Consider the following 18,289-nt stretch of genomic DNA (forward strand, 5'->3'; position numbering starts at 1 on the left):
AATTTCAAATGGAACTAAGGACCCCCCTGAAAGTGTTGCTCCAAAAGATCCCAGAGCAAACCTGACTTTCTTCCTCCTTCCATGAGCAGCCCATGGCAGAGTATTCAATTTCTATAAATTATCAACTCCCCTCTCAGGTGGTTCTCTTGATAATTTGATTTATTTTGGCTTTGCTTGACTCGAGATCCTGGAGACCACCAAGCTTCTTTGCTAGTCTGGAAAGGGGCCCCAGGCAACCCTCCAATTGTGTCTGTGGCAGCACTGTCCACAGCACTTTCAAGAAGCTGCTATTTCAGGCCTTCTGGCTTTGACATGGCAATTGGGAGGAACTCAAGAAAGCCCACGATCAGGTGTCAGACACCCTTACTTATCAGGGGCCAAAGACAAGAATCTGGATTAGAGAAACCAAAGCCATTAGCACAATCACCTTCTCCTGGTTGATGGCACAGGTAGGCCTTCTTGATGATCTAAGGAAGGACATGATCCCAAGGTGACTGGGTTATTACTATGGTACATCTCTGGTGCCTACCAGATGAGATGCTCTACAATAAGGGGCAGAAGCCACATGCTCCCCACTCAGCCCCATGGCGGAATAGTCGAGGCAAGCAGCTGCCTGGCCAGCCTCTCATCTCTGCCCATAGCCTGGTGAAGGATGCCATTCCTATAGCTTGGCCTGAGAGTCCCACCATTAGACACATCCTTTTGATGGGGCCATCAGTAGGAGGTTCACCTCCTTGCTGCCTCAATTTCCCTTTAAGGACAAAGCCAGAAACTATGGAACACAGGCATGCTGCTATGGAAAAAAAAACCAAGAATGCACTTTAGTGACTGGGGGGGGGTCCCTCTTGAACCCAGTTTATTAGCATTCAGCAAAAGAAGTATATGTTGTTACAAATAGGAAGCACATAAAGATATCCAGATGTCAGTGAGAATTAGGAATGGAGAGGTCACAATCCAAGCAACTCCATGATGTCTCAGGAATAGAGAAGGGGAAACTAGGGCACATCTAGGGGTCATGCTCCCCTTTTGCAACTGAGAGAAAGACCTCTTATACCTGGGATTGGGATTTACTGCAGTTCCTAATTTCTTCCCTCTGTCCCCAGCCATTTTATTTAACATGAGCTAAATATACATTCCTGGTTTCTTCCCTCCCACCCTACCCCAGTCTACAGCAGGGAAAATAAGCACCAATAGTAAACAGGAATAATTAAAGCCCCGCCTCTCAGTAAGCCCAACCTTTATACATATACATGCCATGTGAATTTTCTTCTTTGGAGTGACTATAGGATGAAAAAGTGGGGATCAGGCCAGTAAGCCATCACCCTGACAGTCACTGTTTCCCAAAGTACCATCCATGTGTGAGCTGGAGGAGGGCAGGGGAGCAGGAATGGTGGTAAGGGGAGAGATTCCCCCAAAGCAGCATAAGGGGTCAAGGAGGTACCCAATGTCTCTTCTGGGTGAATGTCCCAATCAACCGAGCTCCTGGTAAGTCCTATGCAAGGGTTTCCTCAAGAAGATGGCTAATTCCTGATGCTTCAAACATCACTGCCATCTGTCTCCCTCAACTTCTTGGGGAGACAGGATGTGGTTGAAATGCTCTGCCCTCCCCAATGAGTGGAGAATATTCCTGTCCCCAAAATGTTCCTTTGGAAAAACTCAACGTGACAAACAGTATAACATGAGCACTCTGGTTTCAAAACAAAAGCACAGAACATAAAGAGTAAAAAAGAGAGAGTGAGACAAACACATGAGTACTTCCAGAAGGTCTACAAAGAGGAAAGGGGCAGGGTCCAAAATAAAAAAAATATAAAGCCATAAAACAACACGCTGTCTGCCAGGTTCCACATGCCTGGCATTTGTCTTAGTACCTGGGCATCTTCTGCTGCCCCTATCATGGAAGGAGGGGATGGATAGTGCGATACATCAGGGCTGGGGAGAGGGGGAGATGAGGGCTCTGGGCAGTTGAGATGCCAGCCCTCTGCACAAGCAGCAGCAATTTTTTGTGTCATCATTGTTTTGTTTAAAACTGTAAACAGCACCACTTAAAAATAAAATATATCAGAAAAGAATGACTGATAAACATTGTTTTCCATGATTATAAAATGCAAATAATACAAATATATATATGTTAAAAACAACTTGAATGCAACATAGACATGGGTAAACTTGAAGTCTCCCTGCTAATCCCCCCATGCCTCCCTCTAGCAATTGGGTCTGAGGGCTGTGGGCAGGTTGGGTGGTGGCACTGGCAAAGGTGGGTAAGTTGCTGGCAGCAGGATATGGGAAAACATAACCTGCGAGTGAGAAGCTACCTTCCTCCTTGGTATAGCACAGAGGAGGGAGACTAGTGTTGACCAAAGCCTTTGGCCCAGGAGATTCATAAACTGGTGCCCAAGCTGGGCAGAGCAGACCCTATCTGGGCACTACGGCAGGGCTTCCTCAAAGGTGCTAAAGCACTGAGAAACTGGCAGCCCTAGGAGAGGCCCCTAGGTGGCCTTGTCCATCCAGTCACTGGTCCCCAATGGACCAGTCTCTTTTGGGTATTATCATGATCAGAGATGTCTGGCACTAAATAAGCCTGCTGGGTATAGAGATGAGGGCAGCCACCTCTACTCAAGTCTTATCTTCCCTTGAAGTCTCATCCAAAAGCAGTATCCCAAGACCTTGCAATGCAGACATGGTGTTTGTCTGGTCACAACCTAAGTATAGACTGGACATTGACACCTATATTCAGGGCATATTTGGGGTCAGCCAAGCAAGCACTGTTCTATGCTTGGGAAGAGGACTGGAGCTTGGCTGGCTTTCCCAGTGTCACCCTGAACTGCCATCACATGTCCCTAAGCAGGTCTTTCTTCCTCTTCTACCTGCAACTGGGATTTGGCCAGGAACTACTTAGATCCAGAATGAGATTCTAGAGGAGTCTGCTTCTGCAGCCATGACCTCTAACTGCCCCACTTCTGGTAGTGAGGATCCTATCCCTGGGCTGGCCAAGACAGTGAAAAGACTTGCAGGCAGCAATGTCCAAATCATAAGCTGCTACTCAGTCCTAGGCCCCACTCTGTGGTATGCAAACTTCCAAAGCCCAGAAAAGTATGTCTGGGCTATGATTGCTCCCCTCAGAGGCAGCACCTCTTGCTGCCCTCTTGTCACTGAGGGCAGCTCTCAGCCTTTGGCTAAAGGCTGAGCAACTAATTTTTTCCCTTCCCAGATAGGCTGGTGGCCCAGTGAGTTCTGGAGGCTGGTGATGGCTCTATTGCCTGCTGTGGCTACCACAGTCCACATTCAGTCAAGAGCTTGAGCTGTCCTAAAGCACAAACAGAGACAGAGGAGGCAACTGGTGGGTTTTTCCCTATTGTAAAGGCATTTGGTGAGTGTTTACTTCCTGCCAAACAGTCAGGCAAATTTCAGCCCCATATTCCTAGGGCAACTTTGGTGGACAGGTTGGAATTTGGGCACTTCTCTGCTGGAATGCTGTGCTTGGTGTAAGGAGGGCCTTCCTCACCCTATTTCACTCTCCAGCTCCATAACTGATACATTTCTTCATGTTGCAAAGTCAGCCTAGAGAGCTGGTCTGGGTCCCTTGAGTGGTAATATTAGTGCCATGCAAACTTATGTGATGCTTCCAGGGTTACAGCTACTACCAGCCAAGCCTGATTTGGGGGGAGGGGCACTGGGTTGACCCCAATCTGAGAAATGGTGACAAAGACCAGTACAAACATATCTCCTGGCAAAGGAGCAATTTGTGTACAAAGTCACCTTTGTGACTGGAGGGAGGAAGGCAATGGCATCTATTCCCAAGCCAAATTGCCATCTCAGGAATCTCAGGAGCCCTGTTGACCTCTTCTCATAACAGGCAAGGAAATGGGTGGGGGTAAGTGCAAGAACAGGCGTGGCCATGGGAGGAGCAAGGATCATAATTTGGGTGGGTCAACACATCCAGACAAAAGAAATGTTCCATATGCTATTTCCAATAAAGAAATTTAAAAGGAACCCTCTCATATTGGTGATTGAGAGGCAGAGCCTGGTAAGATCAGCCTGTTGCAATGTCTTCCTGACAGCGACTTTTCCCCACCAGTATTTCCAAGCTAGTTTAACAGAAAAGAGGGTGCCATTCATTCCATAAAGGGCTTGAACTGCCATGTAAATGAGCATCCTGAAGCTTGGCAGAGTGAGGGCAGATCAAAGTCTATCCTCTCAAGAAGACTGGTCCTTTGATGATGTTAAGGACTTAGATAATTGGAAAATGAAAACTCTTAAGTCCAGAACAACAGCCTAGATCCGTGGTTGGCAAACTGCGGCTCGCGAGCCACATGTGGCTCTTTGGCCCCTTGAGTGTGGCTCTTCCACAAAATACCACGGCCTGGGCAAGTCTATTTTGAAGAAGTGGCGTTAGAAGAAGTTTAAGTTTAAAATATTTGGCTCTCAAAAGAAATTTCAATTGTTGTACTGTTGATATTTGGCTCTGTTGACTAATGAGTTTGCCGACCACTGCCCTAGATGCCTTTGTTATCCTCTCTTGGGAGTGCTAGTCTGGAGCTTCTTCACAGCATATAAATGAATGGGTGGTTAAGGCATAAGGAACTTTTTGTGTTTTTTGGGGGAAGCAATTTTCCCTTCTAAGAAGCTGGGTTGTCTCGAGCTCTGCAAAATCTGAAATCCTCTTTCCTGCTGGCTGGGACAAATGGACCTTCATCTCCTATCTTTCCCTTGGAACCTGCAAAAACCCTAACTCCTATAGCCAAGCCTAATTTAGGCTGCTTCTCTTCTCATCTCTCAATTAAAATAATGTATTCTTAGTGATGAAATTATGAAAATTTCCTTTGGAGGAAAAAAAGAACCAAAATTTAAAAGCACCTGCAACTCCAGAAGTCACAAGCTTAAGAGAGGAAAAAGAAAAAAATCCTATCATTCCAGAGCTCAATACTTACAGCAGTGTCTATAATAGAACCCTATTTTGTCTCCTGTTTGTAACTGGATTAATTTGATCACTCCATTAAGGGGGTTAGCATTTTTTTCTTCAACCCAAGCTATGGCAGGCCAGGTTTAAAGGCCCCCCCATCTGGTTATGATGCCAAAGTCCACAGCAGTAGGCAATGAAATATATGCCACATGATCCTTTCTAAGGACAGCTAGCTGGGACAAATATAGTCATTTGATGTAATGGTGGCAGCTACACCAAGACAGGATGGAGTGGGGGTGGGGAGGGTCTGTACCATAATTTCACATTGCTAACAGCAAACAAGCCCCCTGTCCCCACATAGAAGGCAGTGCAGACCTGGCTGTTCATCATTCACTGGATAGTGGGGGTGGCAGGGGGCGCTAAGGGTTCAGCCTCTGTCAAGGATGCATGCTATATATATACTCACTAACTTGGCAATTAGAATAGGCACAAAATTACAGCATCCCAAACCTTACATGGGTCACAAGAAGAAACCCCGAAAGCAAAAACTGGAGCACAGCAGCAGCAGCCTCCTTGGGCAGATATACTTGAGCTGAATGTGGCCACAGATGGCAGAAGAGGGAAGTGGGAAAACGAAGGTGAAAACTCATAGGAGCTTTCCTTGACCAAAAGGATTTTCAAGTTAAACAGCAACCCCCATCCCCAAACCCTTCTGCCCAATCCCTGATCCCCATTCCTATGCTCAGGCCCCATGCGCCCACTCCGGAATTGACTGCTCAGCTAGGTTTCCATTCTGGTGGAGAGGCACAATGCTCAGCCTTCTCCTTTGACAGATCAAGGCTGGAAGCCCCATACTGAATGGGCTGAGGCTGCAGAGGCTCAGGCTGGATCCTGGGCAGCTGAGGGATGCCATGGGTAATGCCCACAGGCTTGACCTGGGGCAGAGGGCTGGGACTGAAGCCTCCAGAACTGGAGGAGTAACTGGGCTCATCCGCAGGCAGCAGCTTATCTCGAGGCCTGGCCCTTACACTCTGGGAGTCCTGTGGCTGGAGCTTATAATAAGGGCCCATGGGAAGGGGTAGGTGCGAAGGCCGAGCTAGTTGAGGCCCAGATTCCTCGGCTGCCCTTGACTCTGGCCCTGATACTGACAGCAATACTGACATAGCCACAGGAGGTATGCAACAGGCTGCCTGCCTATATGGAGACTGGCTAGAAGGCCCATCCAACTGACTAGTACTTATCCAGGCAGGGCCTGTCCCCCCTGGGAGAGGACAGGGAGCCCACACAGGCCAGTCATAGGCCCCTGGAGGTTCAGTATAGAGGGACAAGGGACTGTCTCTGCCCCATTCTTCCTCTTCTTCTTCATCTGAATCTTCCTGTTGAGCCTGAAGCTCATCAGGGTCCATGTAGCCCTGGGCAAGGTGAGAATTAGATAGCTCCTGCTCCAGGGTCTCTGCAGTATCAAGGGAGCGACTCCTTCTGTTGAGGGCCATGGCAGCAGGTGGGGGTCGTGGGTGCATGCCAGGCAGTCCCAAGTATCGAGGGAGACTACTCACACCCCAGGGCAGACCTTGATAGAATCGGCTGCGGTAGTTGTTAAAGGCATGTTTCTGGTAGTAGCCCAGTTCAAAAGCTTCCAAAGAGGCTGCAAGGTCCTCATCATTGTGTAATTCAGGATTCTCTTCACATTTGCCTTCCCCATCCCGTTCTACATCAGCAATGTCAAAGGTCACCATAGGGGGCAGCTCAGGGAGGTTTTGAGTAAAGGATGATTCAGAGTCAGAGCTACAGGACATGCTGGAGAAGAGGTTCCCATTGCTGGTGAACTCCACAAGGGCTTGTGAGAAACTCACAGTGGCATTCCCTTCCTTCTCAACCTCCTCTTCCTCTGGCTCTTCAGGGGGTGAATAAGTAGGGTAGGCCCTCCTGGGAGATCCTCCAAAATTTGCTTCTTGCATGTCTGGCTCAAACATAGCATCACTCTGGAAGAGCTGCATCAGGCAGGTACTTTGATCCTTCTTGGAGCAGGTTCCCTCAAAACGCTTCTCCAGAGGACGGAAGTCCCTCCAGTCTGGCTCACTGCTTGCAGTGGCAGGAAAAGCCGACGTGGTTCCTCGGTGTGAAGTCTGAGAAGCCCCTGATGCTCCTACCACCAGGCCCATCACTGATGGGCCTAAGGGTCTCATCTGATACTCCATGATGGGCTTCTCTTGCCGTACCTGGAGCTGTCTGACTTGGGTCTCTCGACCACGAGCCTTTTGGGCCTGGGCCTCCCTAGCACAGGCCTCTCGGGCACAAGCCTCCCTGGCATAGGACTCTCGGGCTCGGGCCCCTCTCACATGAGCTTCCTGGGTGTGGGCTTCTCGGGCATGAGCCTCCCTTGCATGAGTTTCTTGGGTATAGGCCTCCCTGGTGTGTGCCTCCCGGGCCTCTTGGGCTTCGAGCTGCTCCCGCCGAAGTTCCCAATATAACAACTGCTTCTGTATGGTCACTAGTCGTTCTTCTTCTGTCTCCATTGTCCCAGGTGGCCGAGAGGAAGAAAAGGGCTCAATGTTCAAGAAGGGGTCAAATATCTCAGAGCTGCGACCATGGAGGTCATAAAGGCAGTCATCCCCAGGTGGTGAGTTCTCAAGACTATCATCTGGCTCATAGAATTCATAGAGGGCATCTCCACTGTAGCTGTCTCGGGGTAGGCAATCCCTGCGGATAAGCCCCAGAGCCTCTCCTGAATCATCCTCAAATCCAGGTGTGGTTGAATCATAATATCCCTCATCACTATTGGGGGCAGATTCTTGCTGGTCACTCTGAGGAGTCAAAAGGTCTCCAGAAGATAGGCAAGGATAAGACTGAACTGGGTCAAACAGCATGTAGCCCTGGTAGCCTGGTGAAATGGTGGGATGGTAGCCCAGATTCATACTGGGTCTTGGGTACATCTGAGCACTTGCCCACAGATATTCTAAGTCATCATCTTCTACTTTCACTTCTTCTTCCTCCTCCTCTAATTCAACCTCCTCTTCCTCCTCTTCTTCTTCATCGTCATCATCTGGCAAGGCCATCTCCTCTCCACCTCCTTGATAGGTAACCAGGCAAGAACTTCGCTTGGTCCCATCTCGGTTGGCCCTCTGGCCTCCAGAGGCCATGCTGTCTGTCATACTGTCCATGTCCTGCTCTGCTATGATGTCACCACAACCCGTCAGTGAGTCAAAACTTTTAAGGGATGTGACATCTCCAAAGAAGAGGCTCAGTTGGTCCCCCACAGGGCCATTGAGTAGATTTATATCTCCTACTACCACCTTCTCCCCTGTTTCTGAGTTCTGAGGCTCTTCTGGGACACTGGCTTCAGGGGCAGGTTTGGACTGCAAGAGTGCTGAGGCACAGACCCCCATGGGTTGCTCTGGGTTTTTATAGGTTGTCTTTTCAGTGGCCGCTGGAGAAGTCTCTGATGCTGAATAAACTTTTGGTCCATGGGCATCTTGGGGTTTGGAATTTTCCTTTCTTGGGTCTTGAAGGGTTTCCTCAGCATGGGACAGAAGGGCTGAGCTCACATTCTCATGAGGCCTGGCTCTGGCCTCCTCAGGTCCCTTTGCTCCTGGCTCACTTTGCTCAGCACCAGAGACCTTATTCTTCCGGTGACGGCGAATACTGTTGAAAAAACCTTTCAGGCCTTTCTTTGGCTTGGTCACAGAGGAAACCTTCTCAACCCCAGCTTTCTCTATGGCTCCAGCCACAGACATCTTGCATTTGGAACCTGTCTCCAAAGCCCCATGGGCACTCTGAGAACTGGGAAGTTGGCAGGGTGACTCAGGCAAAGGTAAGGAGAGGCCAGTTCCTTCACTGACAATGTCTTCTTGGCAATGGGCTGCTTCACTCAAGCCATCATGGGTCCTGCTCTTGCTAATACCCTTCTTGGAGCTGCTTTTCCCAGAACCTTTGCTCCGTCCCCCTCCAAAGAAACTAGGCAGGGTACAGATGCCCTTCTTGCCACCAAAGAGTTTCATGGCAGTTTTCTTCAGCCTACCTGGGCCAGATGAGGATGGCTCTGACCCTGGCCCTTCTGTTGTCTCAGCTGCCTTATTCTTGGCTCCTTTCTCAGACCCTTGGTTCTGGGTATCCACAGAGGCTGCTGCTCCCTTGGTCTGAGTAGCTTCATCTTTTCGGGTCTCCATGGTGATGGGGACAACTCAGGTATGTTCAACTGAAAATGCAGCCTTCTGGCTTCTGGGCTCTATTATAACATCATCAATCAGGAAGCATCATAGTTGGGCCTGGAGGAGATGAGAAAGATAAAAACAGACACAGTATTGGTGAGCAAGCATCCAGGCAGAGTTTGTTTTCACAGGTGTCTGTGGTTTCAGACTTGAGTGGAACCAGAAAGAAAGAAAATGCAGGGGAAAATCTTAATGCACTCCATGTGCTTGGTTTGCTGCCCCAACCTCCTCTGGGCCTCAAGACAGCAAAACCCTCTTTCACTGGGCAGGGGCAACTGCAGATGTGAGAAAGGCCCAGTGGTGCTAGTGGATGTGGAAGGAGTTATCAAAGGGGGTATGTTAGGGAGAGGCAGAAAAGGCAAGAGGTAGGTCAGCTCTGATGACATAGAATTTTTGAAAAGCATCTGGAAAAACAGCTCATTGAGTCCTCACTGAACTCTGTGGGGTCCAGGCATCGAGTTCACATTAGCCCAGACTCTCACTGATATTTTTCCTGGGGCTGGAAAGACATATATACATGAAATTTCATCTCATTTTCACAGGCTCCCTAAACTGTTGGCAAGACCATGCTCCAGGACCTTCAGAAATTCAGAGTAGGAGCCTCACAGACCTACATTCCAGAACTGCAATCCAGGATCTGCTAAGAATGCATGGTGGCCTTGGAGCAAGGAATTCTCTGGGCTTCAGTATTCTCATCCCAAGAAGCCTAGCAATACTGCCCCCATAGTGGTTATGTGTGGGGTAGGTCTAGGTCAGATTCTATTGACTGTCCTGCTGGGAAGAGATTTTAATATGGCCCTTAGTCACTGGAACCCCAAATTCTACTTTAGAACCATGAGGCAGACTGTTCCTTCTCCACTCCTCTCATTATTTTGGCCCCCATTTAGCTCCCCCATGTATAAAGGGAACTCCTTGAAGGCACAACTCCACATGAGTCATGTTCCTGGCCTGGGAATGAGGCTCTCAACATATATTTAGATAAGTAAACCTAAACTCTGTAAGCTCTACTTTAGGGAGCTGCCCAACCCCCTGCTGACATATGAGCTCTATGAGAAATTCACACAAAGGGCACTGCAACCACACGAGCAGCAGACACGTGAGCAGCCGACTCCTGTCCAAAGAGCAGCAGCCCCACAAGCAGCCCACGCCAGGCTTAAGAGCAGCAGCCTCACGTGGCCTGCCCCTGTCCAAGGAGCAGCAGCTGTATAAGTGGCCCACTCCCCTGTCCGAGGAGCAGCAACAATGCGAGCAGCCCGCCCCATCTGAGGAGCAGCAGCCATAAGAGCAACCTGCCCACATTTGAGGAGCGGCAGCCCCGCACAGCCTGCCCCCATCCGAGGAGCAGCAGCTGCGCGCAGCGCACACCCTGCACCTGTCCGAGGAGCAGCAACGGTATGAGCAGCCGGCACCCATTTGAGGAGCATCAGCCACCCGAGCAGACCGCCCACGTCCAAGGAGCAGCAGTCCTGCGCAGCCCGCACTGGTCCGAGGAACAGCAGCCACACGCAGCCTACACCTGTCCAACGAGCAGCAGCTGGGAGAGAGGCCGACCCCCGTCCAAGGAGCAGAAGCCGCACGAGCAGACTGCCCACATTCGAGGAGCGGCAGTCCTGCGCTGCCCGCACTGGTCCGAGGAGCAGCAGCCAAACTCAACCTGCACCTGTCCGACGAGCAGAAGCTGGGTGAGTGGCTCGCCCCCATCGGAGGAGCAGCAGCCACACATGCAGCTCACTCCGACGAACAACAGCCAATCAAGGAGCCCATCCCCCGTCGGAGGAGCAGCAGATGTGCAAGGAGCCCGCACCTATATGAGGAGCACCAGCCAGGCAAGCAACCTGCCCCTGTCCAAGAAGCGGCAGCCTCACGAGCAGCCTGCCCCATCTGAAGAACAGCATCAGCATGCAGCCAGCCCTGATATGTGGAGCAGCAGCCAGCCCTGATATGTGGAGCAGCAGCCACGTAAGCAGTCCGCCCCTGTCTGAGGAGCAGCAGCCATGCGAGCAACCCACCCCCCATGCAAGGAACAGCAGCTGTGCGAGCAGCCTTCTCCACCAGCCAGAGGAGACACCATTGCTGCGATCAGTACCCACCGGAGGAGATGCTGCCAACTGAGGAGCAGCCACTTCAGCGACCCCTTGAGGAGCAACTGCAGCCCGAGGAGCCACTGCCTCCCAAGGAGCAGCCCCTGCACAACTTGACATCTAGATCAATTGGTGAGACCAAAAATGGGTAAACAAAGAAACCTCCAAAGGAAAGAAAAGGAGGAATCACAAGAAAAGCAGCTAAGCGAAACAGAGGCAAGCAATATGTCAGAAAAAGAATTCAGAATAAGGGCCATACAGTTCATAAACTGGACGGAGAAAAAAACAACTTATATAAGAATCAGGAAGAAATGGCTGAAAAAAATCAACAACTTATGTAAGAATCAAGAAGAAATGAAGAGTGATATAGCTGCAATAAAAAACACCATAGAAAGTTTCAACAGTAGACTAGGAGAAGCAGAGGACTGAATTAGCAAATTAGAAGACAGGGAAGCAAAACACAGCCAAACTAAATTGCAACTGGAAAAAAAAAATTAAAAGACAGGAGGAGAGCCTAAAGGAGCTATGCGACAACATGAAACGAAGCAACATACGAATAATAGGGGTGCCAGAACAACAGAAAGAGGAACAAGGGTTAGAAAACCTATTTGAAGAAATAATGTCAGAAAACTTCCCTGATGTAGGGAACAAAAAAGTCACACAAGCACAGAGAGTCCCAAACAAGAGGAAACTGAAAAGACCCACACCAAGACACATCATAATTACGATGGCAAATGATCAGGACAAAGAGAGAATCTTAAAGGCTGCAAGAGAGAGACAGAAAGTTACACACAAGGGATCTCCAATTAGATTATAAAATGATTTCTCAACAGAAACACATCAGGCCAGAAGCTAATGGAAGGAAATTTACAAAGTGATGCAAAGCAAGGGACTGAATCCAAGAATACTCTATCCAGCAAGGCTATCATTCAAAATTGAAGGGGAGCCCTAACCGGTTTGGCTCAGTGGATAGAGCGTCGGCCTGCGGACTCAAGGGTCCCAGGTTCGATTCTGGCCAAGGGCATGTACTGTGGTTGCAGGCACATACCCAGTAGGGAGTGTGCAGGAGGCAGCTGATCGATATTTCTCTCTCATCGATGTTTCTAACTCTCTATCCCTCTCCCTTCCTCTCTGTAAAAAATCAATAAAATATATTTTAAAAAAAAATTGAAGGGGAAAAAAGGAGCTTCACTGACAAAAAAAAAAGGCGAAGGGAATTTATCACTACCAAGCCAGCAATGCAGGAAATGCTAAAGGGACTGGTGGAAAAGGAAGAAATAAAAAAGTAAGAAAGAACACAGGCACAAAAAATAAAAATGGCTACAAACAATTACCTTTCAATAATAACTTTAAACATAAACGGACTAAACTCAAGGTGGAAAAAAAATGGCGGCGGAATAGACAGATGTGTTCCGAGCCTTGTCCCGGAGCAGTAAGAAAGAACAGCTGAGGGTCGCACGAGGAGTGTTTGGTGGCAAGTTAAGGGACAGCTAAACTCCAGGAGAAGGTGGGGGACTTCTGGACAGGGTTCCCCTGACCGGGCAGCCCCCACTGCAGCTGGGGCCCCTCCCGGAGCTGCGGGCTTGGTCGCGGAGTCTGCACCATCTTGAAAGGGAAAGTGGAGCTTATCGGAAGCCTGAAAATCCACAACTGCGGCACCCATGGAACAGCTGCGAGCCCCAGGACACCGGTCCCTAATTGGCGCAAACTCGCAGATTCAGAGGAGCTCTACACTCCACCACAGAAAGGTCAGATTTCGCTTGGGATAAGGTGAGGTCTCTGGTCCCAGCGGGAGAGATGAACGTGCGTTTTGCGGGAGCTGGAGGACCAGGGAAGTCTGTGCCTGGAAAAATCCGTGGCTGTTGGGGCTGGATCCGTGAATGTGGAAGGGGGTCCTCAGAGCTGCTAACAGAAAGGATCTCTAAAAAGCAACCCATTTTGATCTGACAGGCAGGGACAGCCTAAGAATTTCAAAGGTGTGCCGACTTCTTAGACTTGCGCGCAGACCCATTGTTCGCACACTTGGGCTTTTTTCCTCTTCAAATCCTTGCTTCTGATTACTAAGACCAATACATAGGATCACCCAGTTGGGGACACCCTGGGAGACTGCAGGGGAAAGTGTTTTTCTGGAACCTGAGGATCCGAGCAGGGAGTAACATCGGAGAGCCAGCTCTGAGGCAGCCTACTTCCACAAACCAGTATTGAGTGCCACAGGGAAAGAAGGAAGTAAATAGAGGCTAGAGAGGCCAAAGAGACCCGGAAGTGAATCCAGAAACACTGCCACCCAGGGGCTGAATCACAAATTGACTCTTGAGTAATCAAAAATAAAGGAATACGAGAAATTAAGACACACCACTAGCTTAAAAATCAGGACTGGCTTACAACACTGAGGAGCAGTGGAACGAAGGGAACTGCAATACTGTCCAGACTGAGAAACAGGCGTGCGAAACAGAACAATAGAGGAAGTGAATGACCTTCACTACTGCACATTTTATTTATTTATTTTTTATTATTTTATGTTCATTTTTTGCATCTTTTACTCAAGAAACTATTTTTTTTCTTTTTTCCTCATTTGATTTTACCTTTTTAATTATTACATTTTTATTTTCAATCAGTATCGTTACTACTGCTATTTTACCTTTTTTTTTAAAAAAGTATCATTTTATTTTCTCTTTATTTTACTTTGGGATTAGTGTTCTACATTCTAGTTTCATCTTTCCTTTAGCATCGTTTTACTCTATCTCAACTCTACCTTTATGCCATCACTCTCTTTCTAACCTTTCCCCTATTGGTGTCCTGTTTATCTTACCCGATTCCTGCTTTAGATTTTCCCTATTCTTTCTGTTTGCCCCTTGTTAAAATTTCACCCTACTTATATATCTAATCTACAATCCCCTGCTCCAAGTCCATACACACCTCTCTCTTCACTGTCTTAACTATCCAAAAATTGTCTTTCTCTCTGTCCTTTTCTTATTGTTTGCTTGCATATTGTTTATATCAACTTTTTATGCTTTTTTGTGAGATAGTTTTGCTTACTCTTTTTCTTTGTTTGTTAGTTTGCTTTTTTGTTTGCTTTGTTTTTTGCTTCTATTTTCCCTTGCCTCGCTTGATATTAGTTGGTGATGCAGTTTGTATTAATCCCCAGGTACTTGTTGCTGGCATTTGCTGGGATTAGTGGTTGTTCTATTGGAGTTTTCTCCCCATATATCTAGTTTGTTCCCCTATCTCACTTAGTCCCTTTGTGTCTCTCTTACTTTTTTTTTTCCTTTTCCCAATTTCATTTAGACACTCCTTTTTTTTTCTTTCTTTCTTATTCCTCTTCTTCTTTCTCTCCTATCCCCTAATTTGCCTTTCTCTGGTGGTAACCTTTATTGGAGGTTATTAATATCGTGAATACATTTCTGTTCAGTGCCTTGTGTGTTGTACCTGGTTGTGTTGTATTTTGTACCTTTAAATCAACGCACGAGAGAGAAAACTACATAACCAGACATCCGGAGAAGAGAGACCATGGGGAGACAAAGTCACAGCCCACATATGAAAGGAAAGCAGGCATCACCAGAAAAGGAAGTAAACGAAATGGAGGCAAGCAACCTTCCAGAGAAAGAATTCAGAGAAATGATCATAAGGTGGCAGAAAAGAATGGAAGACAAATTCGACAATATGAGTAAGACCCAAGAGGAAATGAAGAAGAACCAAGAAAAAATGAAAAATGACATCGCTGCTGTAAAGAACTCAATAGAAAGCATCAACAGTAGACTAAAAGAAGCAGAGGACCGCATCAGTGAGCTAGAAGACAAGATGGGAAAAAATACCCAGGTAGAGCAGCTTCTGGAAAAAATATTAAAAAGCAGGAGGAGAGCCTAAGGGAACTTTGGGACAACATGAAACAAAACAACATCTGCATAATAGGGGTTCCAGAAGGAAAGGAAACTGAGCAAGGAATAGAAAACCTCTTTGAAGAAATAATGACAGAAAACTTCCCTGATATAGGGGAGAAACAACCCACACAAATCCAAGAAGCACACAGAGTCCCAAGCAAAATGAACCCCAAAAGACCGACACCAAGGCACATTATAATTAAATTGGCAAACACCAAGGACAAAATAAGAATCTTAAAAGCAGCAAAAGAGAGACAGAAAGTTACATACAAAGGAACCACCATCAGACTAGTAACTGATTTCTCAACAGAAACTCATCAGGCCAGAAGTGAATGGAATGAAATATACAAAGTCATGCAAAGGTAGGGCCTGAATCCAAGAATACTGTACCCAGCAAGGCTATCAATCAAAATTGAAGGTGAAATCAGGAGCTTCACAGACAAAAAAGGACTAAGAAAATTTATTACCACCAAACCAGCAATGCAAGAAATGCTAAAGGGTCTACTATAAAAAAAAGAAATAGGAAGCGAAGAATGAACACAGGGGTAAAGAATAAAAAAGGCAACAAATAAGTACCTATCAATAATAACGTTAAATGTAAACGGATTAAATGCTCCAATCAAAAGACATAAGGTAACGGATTGGATAAGAAAACAAGACCCATATATCTGCTGTCTACAAGAAACCCACCTCAGAAAAAAAGACGCACACTGACTGAGGGTGAAGGGATGGAAAAAGGTCTTCCAGGCGAATGGAAATGAAAAAAAAAGCTGGGGTAGCAATACTTATATCTGACAAATTAGACCTCAAAGTGAAGGACATAACAAGAGATAAGGAAGGCCACTTCATAATACTAAAGGGAGAAATCCAACAAGAAGAAATAACTCTGGTAAACATATACGCACCCAATACAGGAGCACGCAAATACATAAAAAATCTCCTGGAAAATATCAAGGGAGAGAATGACAGCAATACAATCATAGTAGGAGACTTTAATACCCCACTATCACCATTGGACAAATCCTGTAAACAAAAAATCAGCAAAGAAACATCAATCCTAAATGACTCAATAGACCAGATGGAATTAATTGACATCTTCAGAACATTTCACCCCAAAGCCACAGAATATACATTCTTCTCAAGTGCACATGGGTCATTTTCAAAGATAGACCACATGTTGGGACATAGGCAAAGTCTCTTAAATTCAGGAAGATATAAATCATATCAAGCATCTTCTCAGACCACAGTGGCATAAAACTGGAAATCAACTACAATAAAAACAATCCAAAGAAATCAAACACATGGATACTAAACAGCATGCTATTAAACAATGACTGGGTTACCAGAGAGATCAAAGAAGAAATAAAAAACATCATGGCAACAAATGACAATGAAAACACTACAATCCAAAATCTATGGGACACAGCGAAAGCAGTCTTGAGAGGGAAGTTCATAGCTCTACAAGCATACTGCAAAAAAACAAGAAACAATGGTAATAAATTACCTAACCCTACAACTCAAAGAGTTAGAAAAAGAGCAACAAGAAAGGCCCAGTGTAAGCATAAGGAAGGAAATAATAAAAGATAGGAGCGGAAATAAACGACATAGAGACCAAAAAAACAATACAAAAGTTCAACAAAAGCAAGAGCTGGTTCTCTGAAAGGATAAACAAGATTGATGAACCTCTAGCCAGGCTCACCAAGAAGCAAAGAGAGAGGACCCAAATAAACAAAATCAGAAATGAAACAGGTGAAATAACAACAGATCCCGCCGAAATACAAAGGATTGTTAAAAAATACTATGAACAACTCTATTGCAACAAACTGGACAACCTGGAGGAAATGGACATATTCCTAGAAAAATATAACCTTCCAAAACTCAATCAGGAAGAATCTAAACAGCTCAATATGCAGTAACTATGGAAGAAATTGAAGCAGTCATCAAAGAGCTTCCGGCAAACAAAAGCCCGGGGCCAGACCGCTTCACAGGAGAGTTTTACCAACATTCAAGGAAGAACTAAAACTTATCCTCCTCATACTATTCCAGAAAATTCAAGAGGAAGGAACACTTCCAAGCTACTTCTATGAAGCCAGCAACACCCTAATATCAAAACCAGATAAAGACAACACAATGAAAGAGAATTACGGGCCAATATCCCTCATGAACGTAGATGCCAAAATCCTCAACAAAATTCTAGCAAATCAGATACAGCAGTACATCAGAAAGATCATACACCATGATCAAGTAGGATTTATCCCAGGAATGCAAGGATGGTACAATATCCGCAAATCAATTAATGTGATACATCACATAAACAAATTGAGAGATAAAAATTACATAGTCATATCAATTGATGCAGAAAAAGCATTTGACAAAATCCAGCACCCTTTCTTGATAAAAACTCTCAACAAGGTGGGAATAGAAGGATCATACCTCAATATAATAAAAGCTATATATGATAAACCCACAGCTAACATCATACTCAATGGGCAAAAACTAAAAGTATTTCCCTTAAGAACAGGAACAAGACAGGGATGCCCACTGTCGCCACTCCTGTTTGACATAGTATTGGAAGTATTAGCCATTGCAATTAGACAAGAAGAAGAAATAAAAGGAATCCAAATTGGAAAAGAAGAAGTAAAGCTGTCCTTATTTGCAGATGACATGATATTTGTACATAAAAAACCTGAAAGACTCCATCAAAAAACTAACAAACTTAATAAATGAATTCGGCAATGTAGCAGGATACAAAATTAACGCCAAGAAATCTAGGGCATTTCTATACACCAACAGTGAACTTACAGAAAGAGAGACTAAAAAAGCAATCCCATTTACCATCGCACCAAAAAAATTAAGATACCTAGGAATAAACTTAACCAAGGAGGTAAAAGACCTATACGTGGAAACCTACAGGACACTGAGAAAAGAGATAGAGGAAGATGTAAACAGATGGAAGAACATACCATGTTCATGGATTGGTAGAATCAACATCATTAAAATGTCCATACTACCCAAAGCAATCTATAGATTCAATGCACTCCCCATTAAAATACCAACGGCGTATTTCACAGACCTAGAAAGAACTCTCCAAAAATTCAACTGGAATAAAAAAAGACCCCGAATAGCCACAGCAATCCTGAGAAAGAAGAAAGTAGGAGGGATCTCAATACCAGATTTCAAGCTGTATTACAAAGTCACTGTCCTCAAAACACCCTGGTACTG

The 18,289-nt window shown here is 46.1% G+C and overlaps 1 protein-coding gene across 2 annotated transcripts in view; it reads right to left on the minus strand.

The window, feature by feature from the left end:
- Window positions 1-722: 722 nt before the first annotated feature.
- The window catches only part of AMER1 (APC membrane recruitment protein 1), a 53,863-nt gene continuing 36,296 nt past the window's right edge, over window positions 723-18,289 (minus strand). For both annotated transcript variants that reach the window (XM_080652209.1, XM_080652210.1), the window contains exon 2: window positions 723-9,165. In XM_080652209.1, coding sequence (XP_080508335.1) covers window positions 5,677-9,066 — 3,390 coding nt within the window. In that variant the 5' untranslated portion in view covers window positions 9,067-9,165 and the 3' untranslated portion in view covers window positions 723-5,676. The remainder of the gene's footprint in view (window positions 9,166-18,289) is intronic.

This window comes from Plecotus auritus (assembly GCF_963455305.1).
Source record: "Plecotus auritus genome assembly, chromosome: X".
NCBI classification, from domain to species: domain Eukaryota; kingdom Metazoa; phylum Chordata; class Mammalia; order Chiroptera; family Vespertilionidae; genus Plecotus; species Plecotus auritus.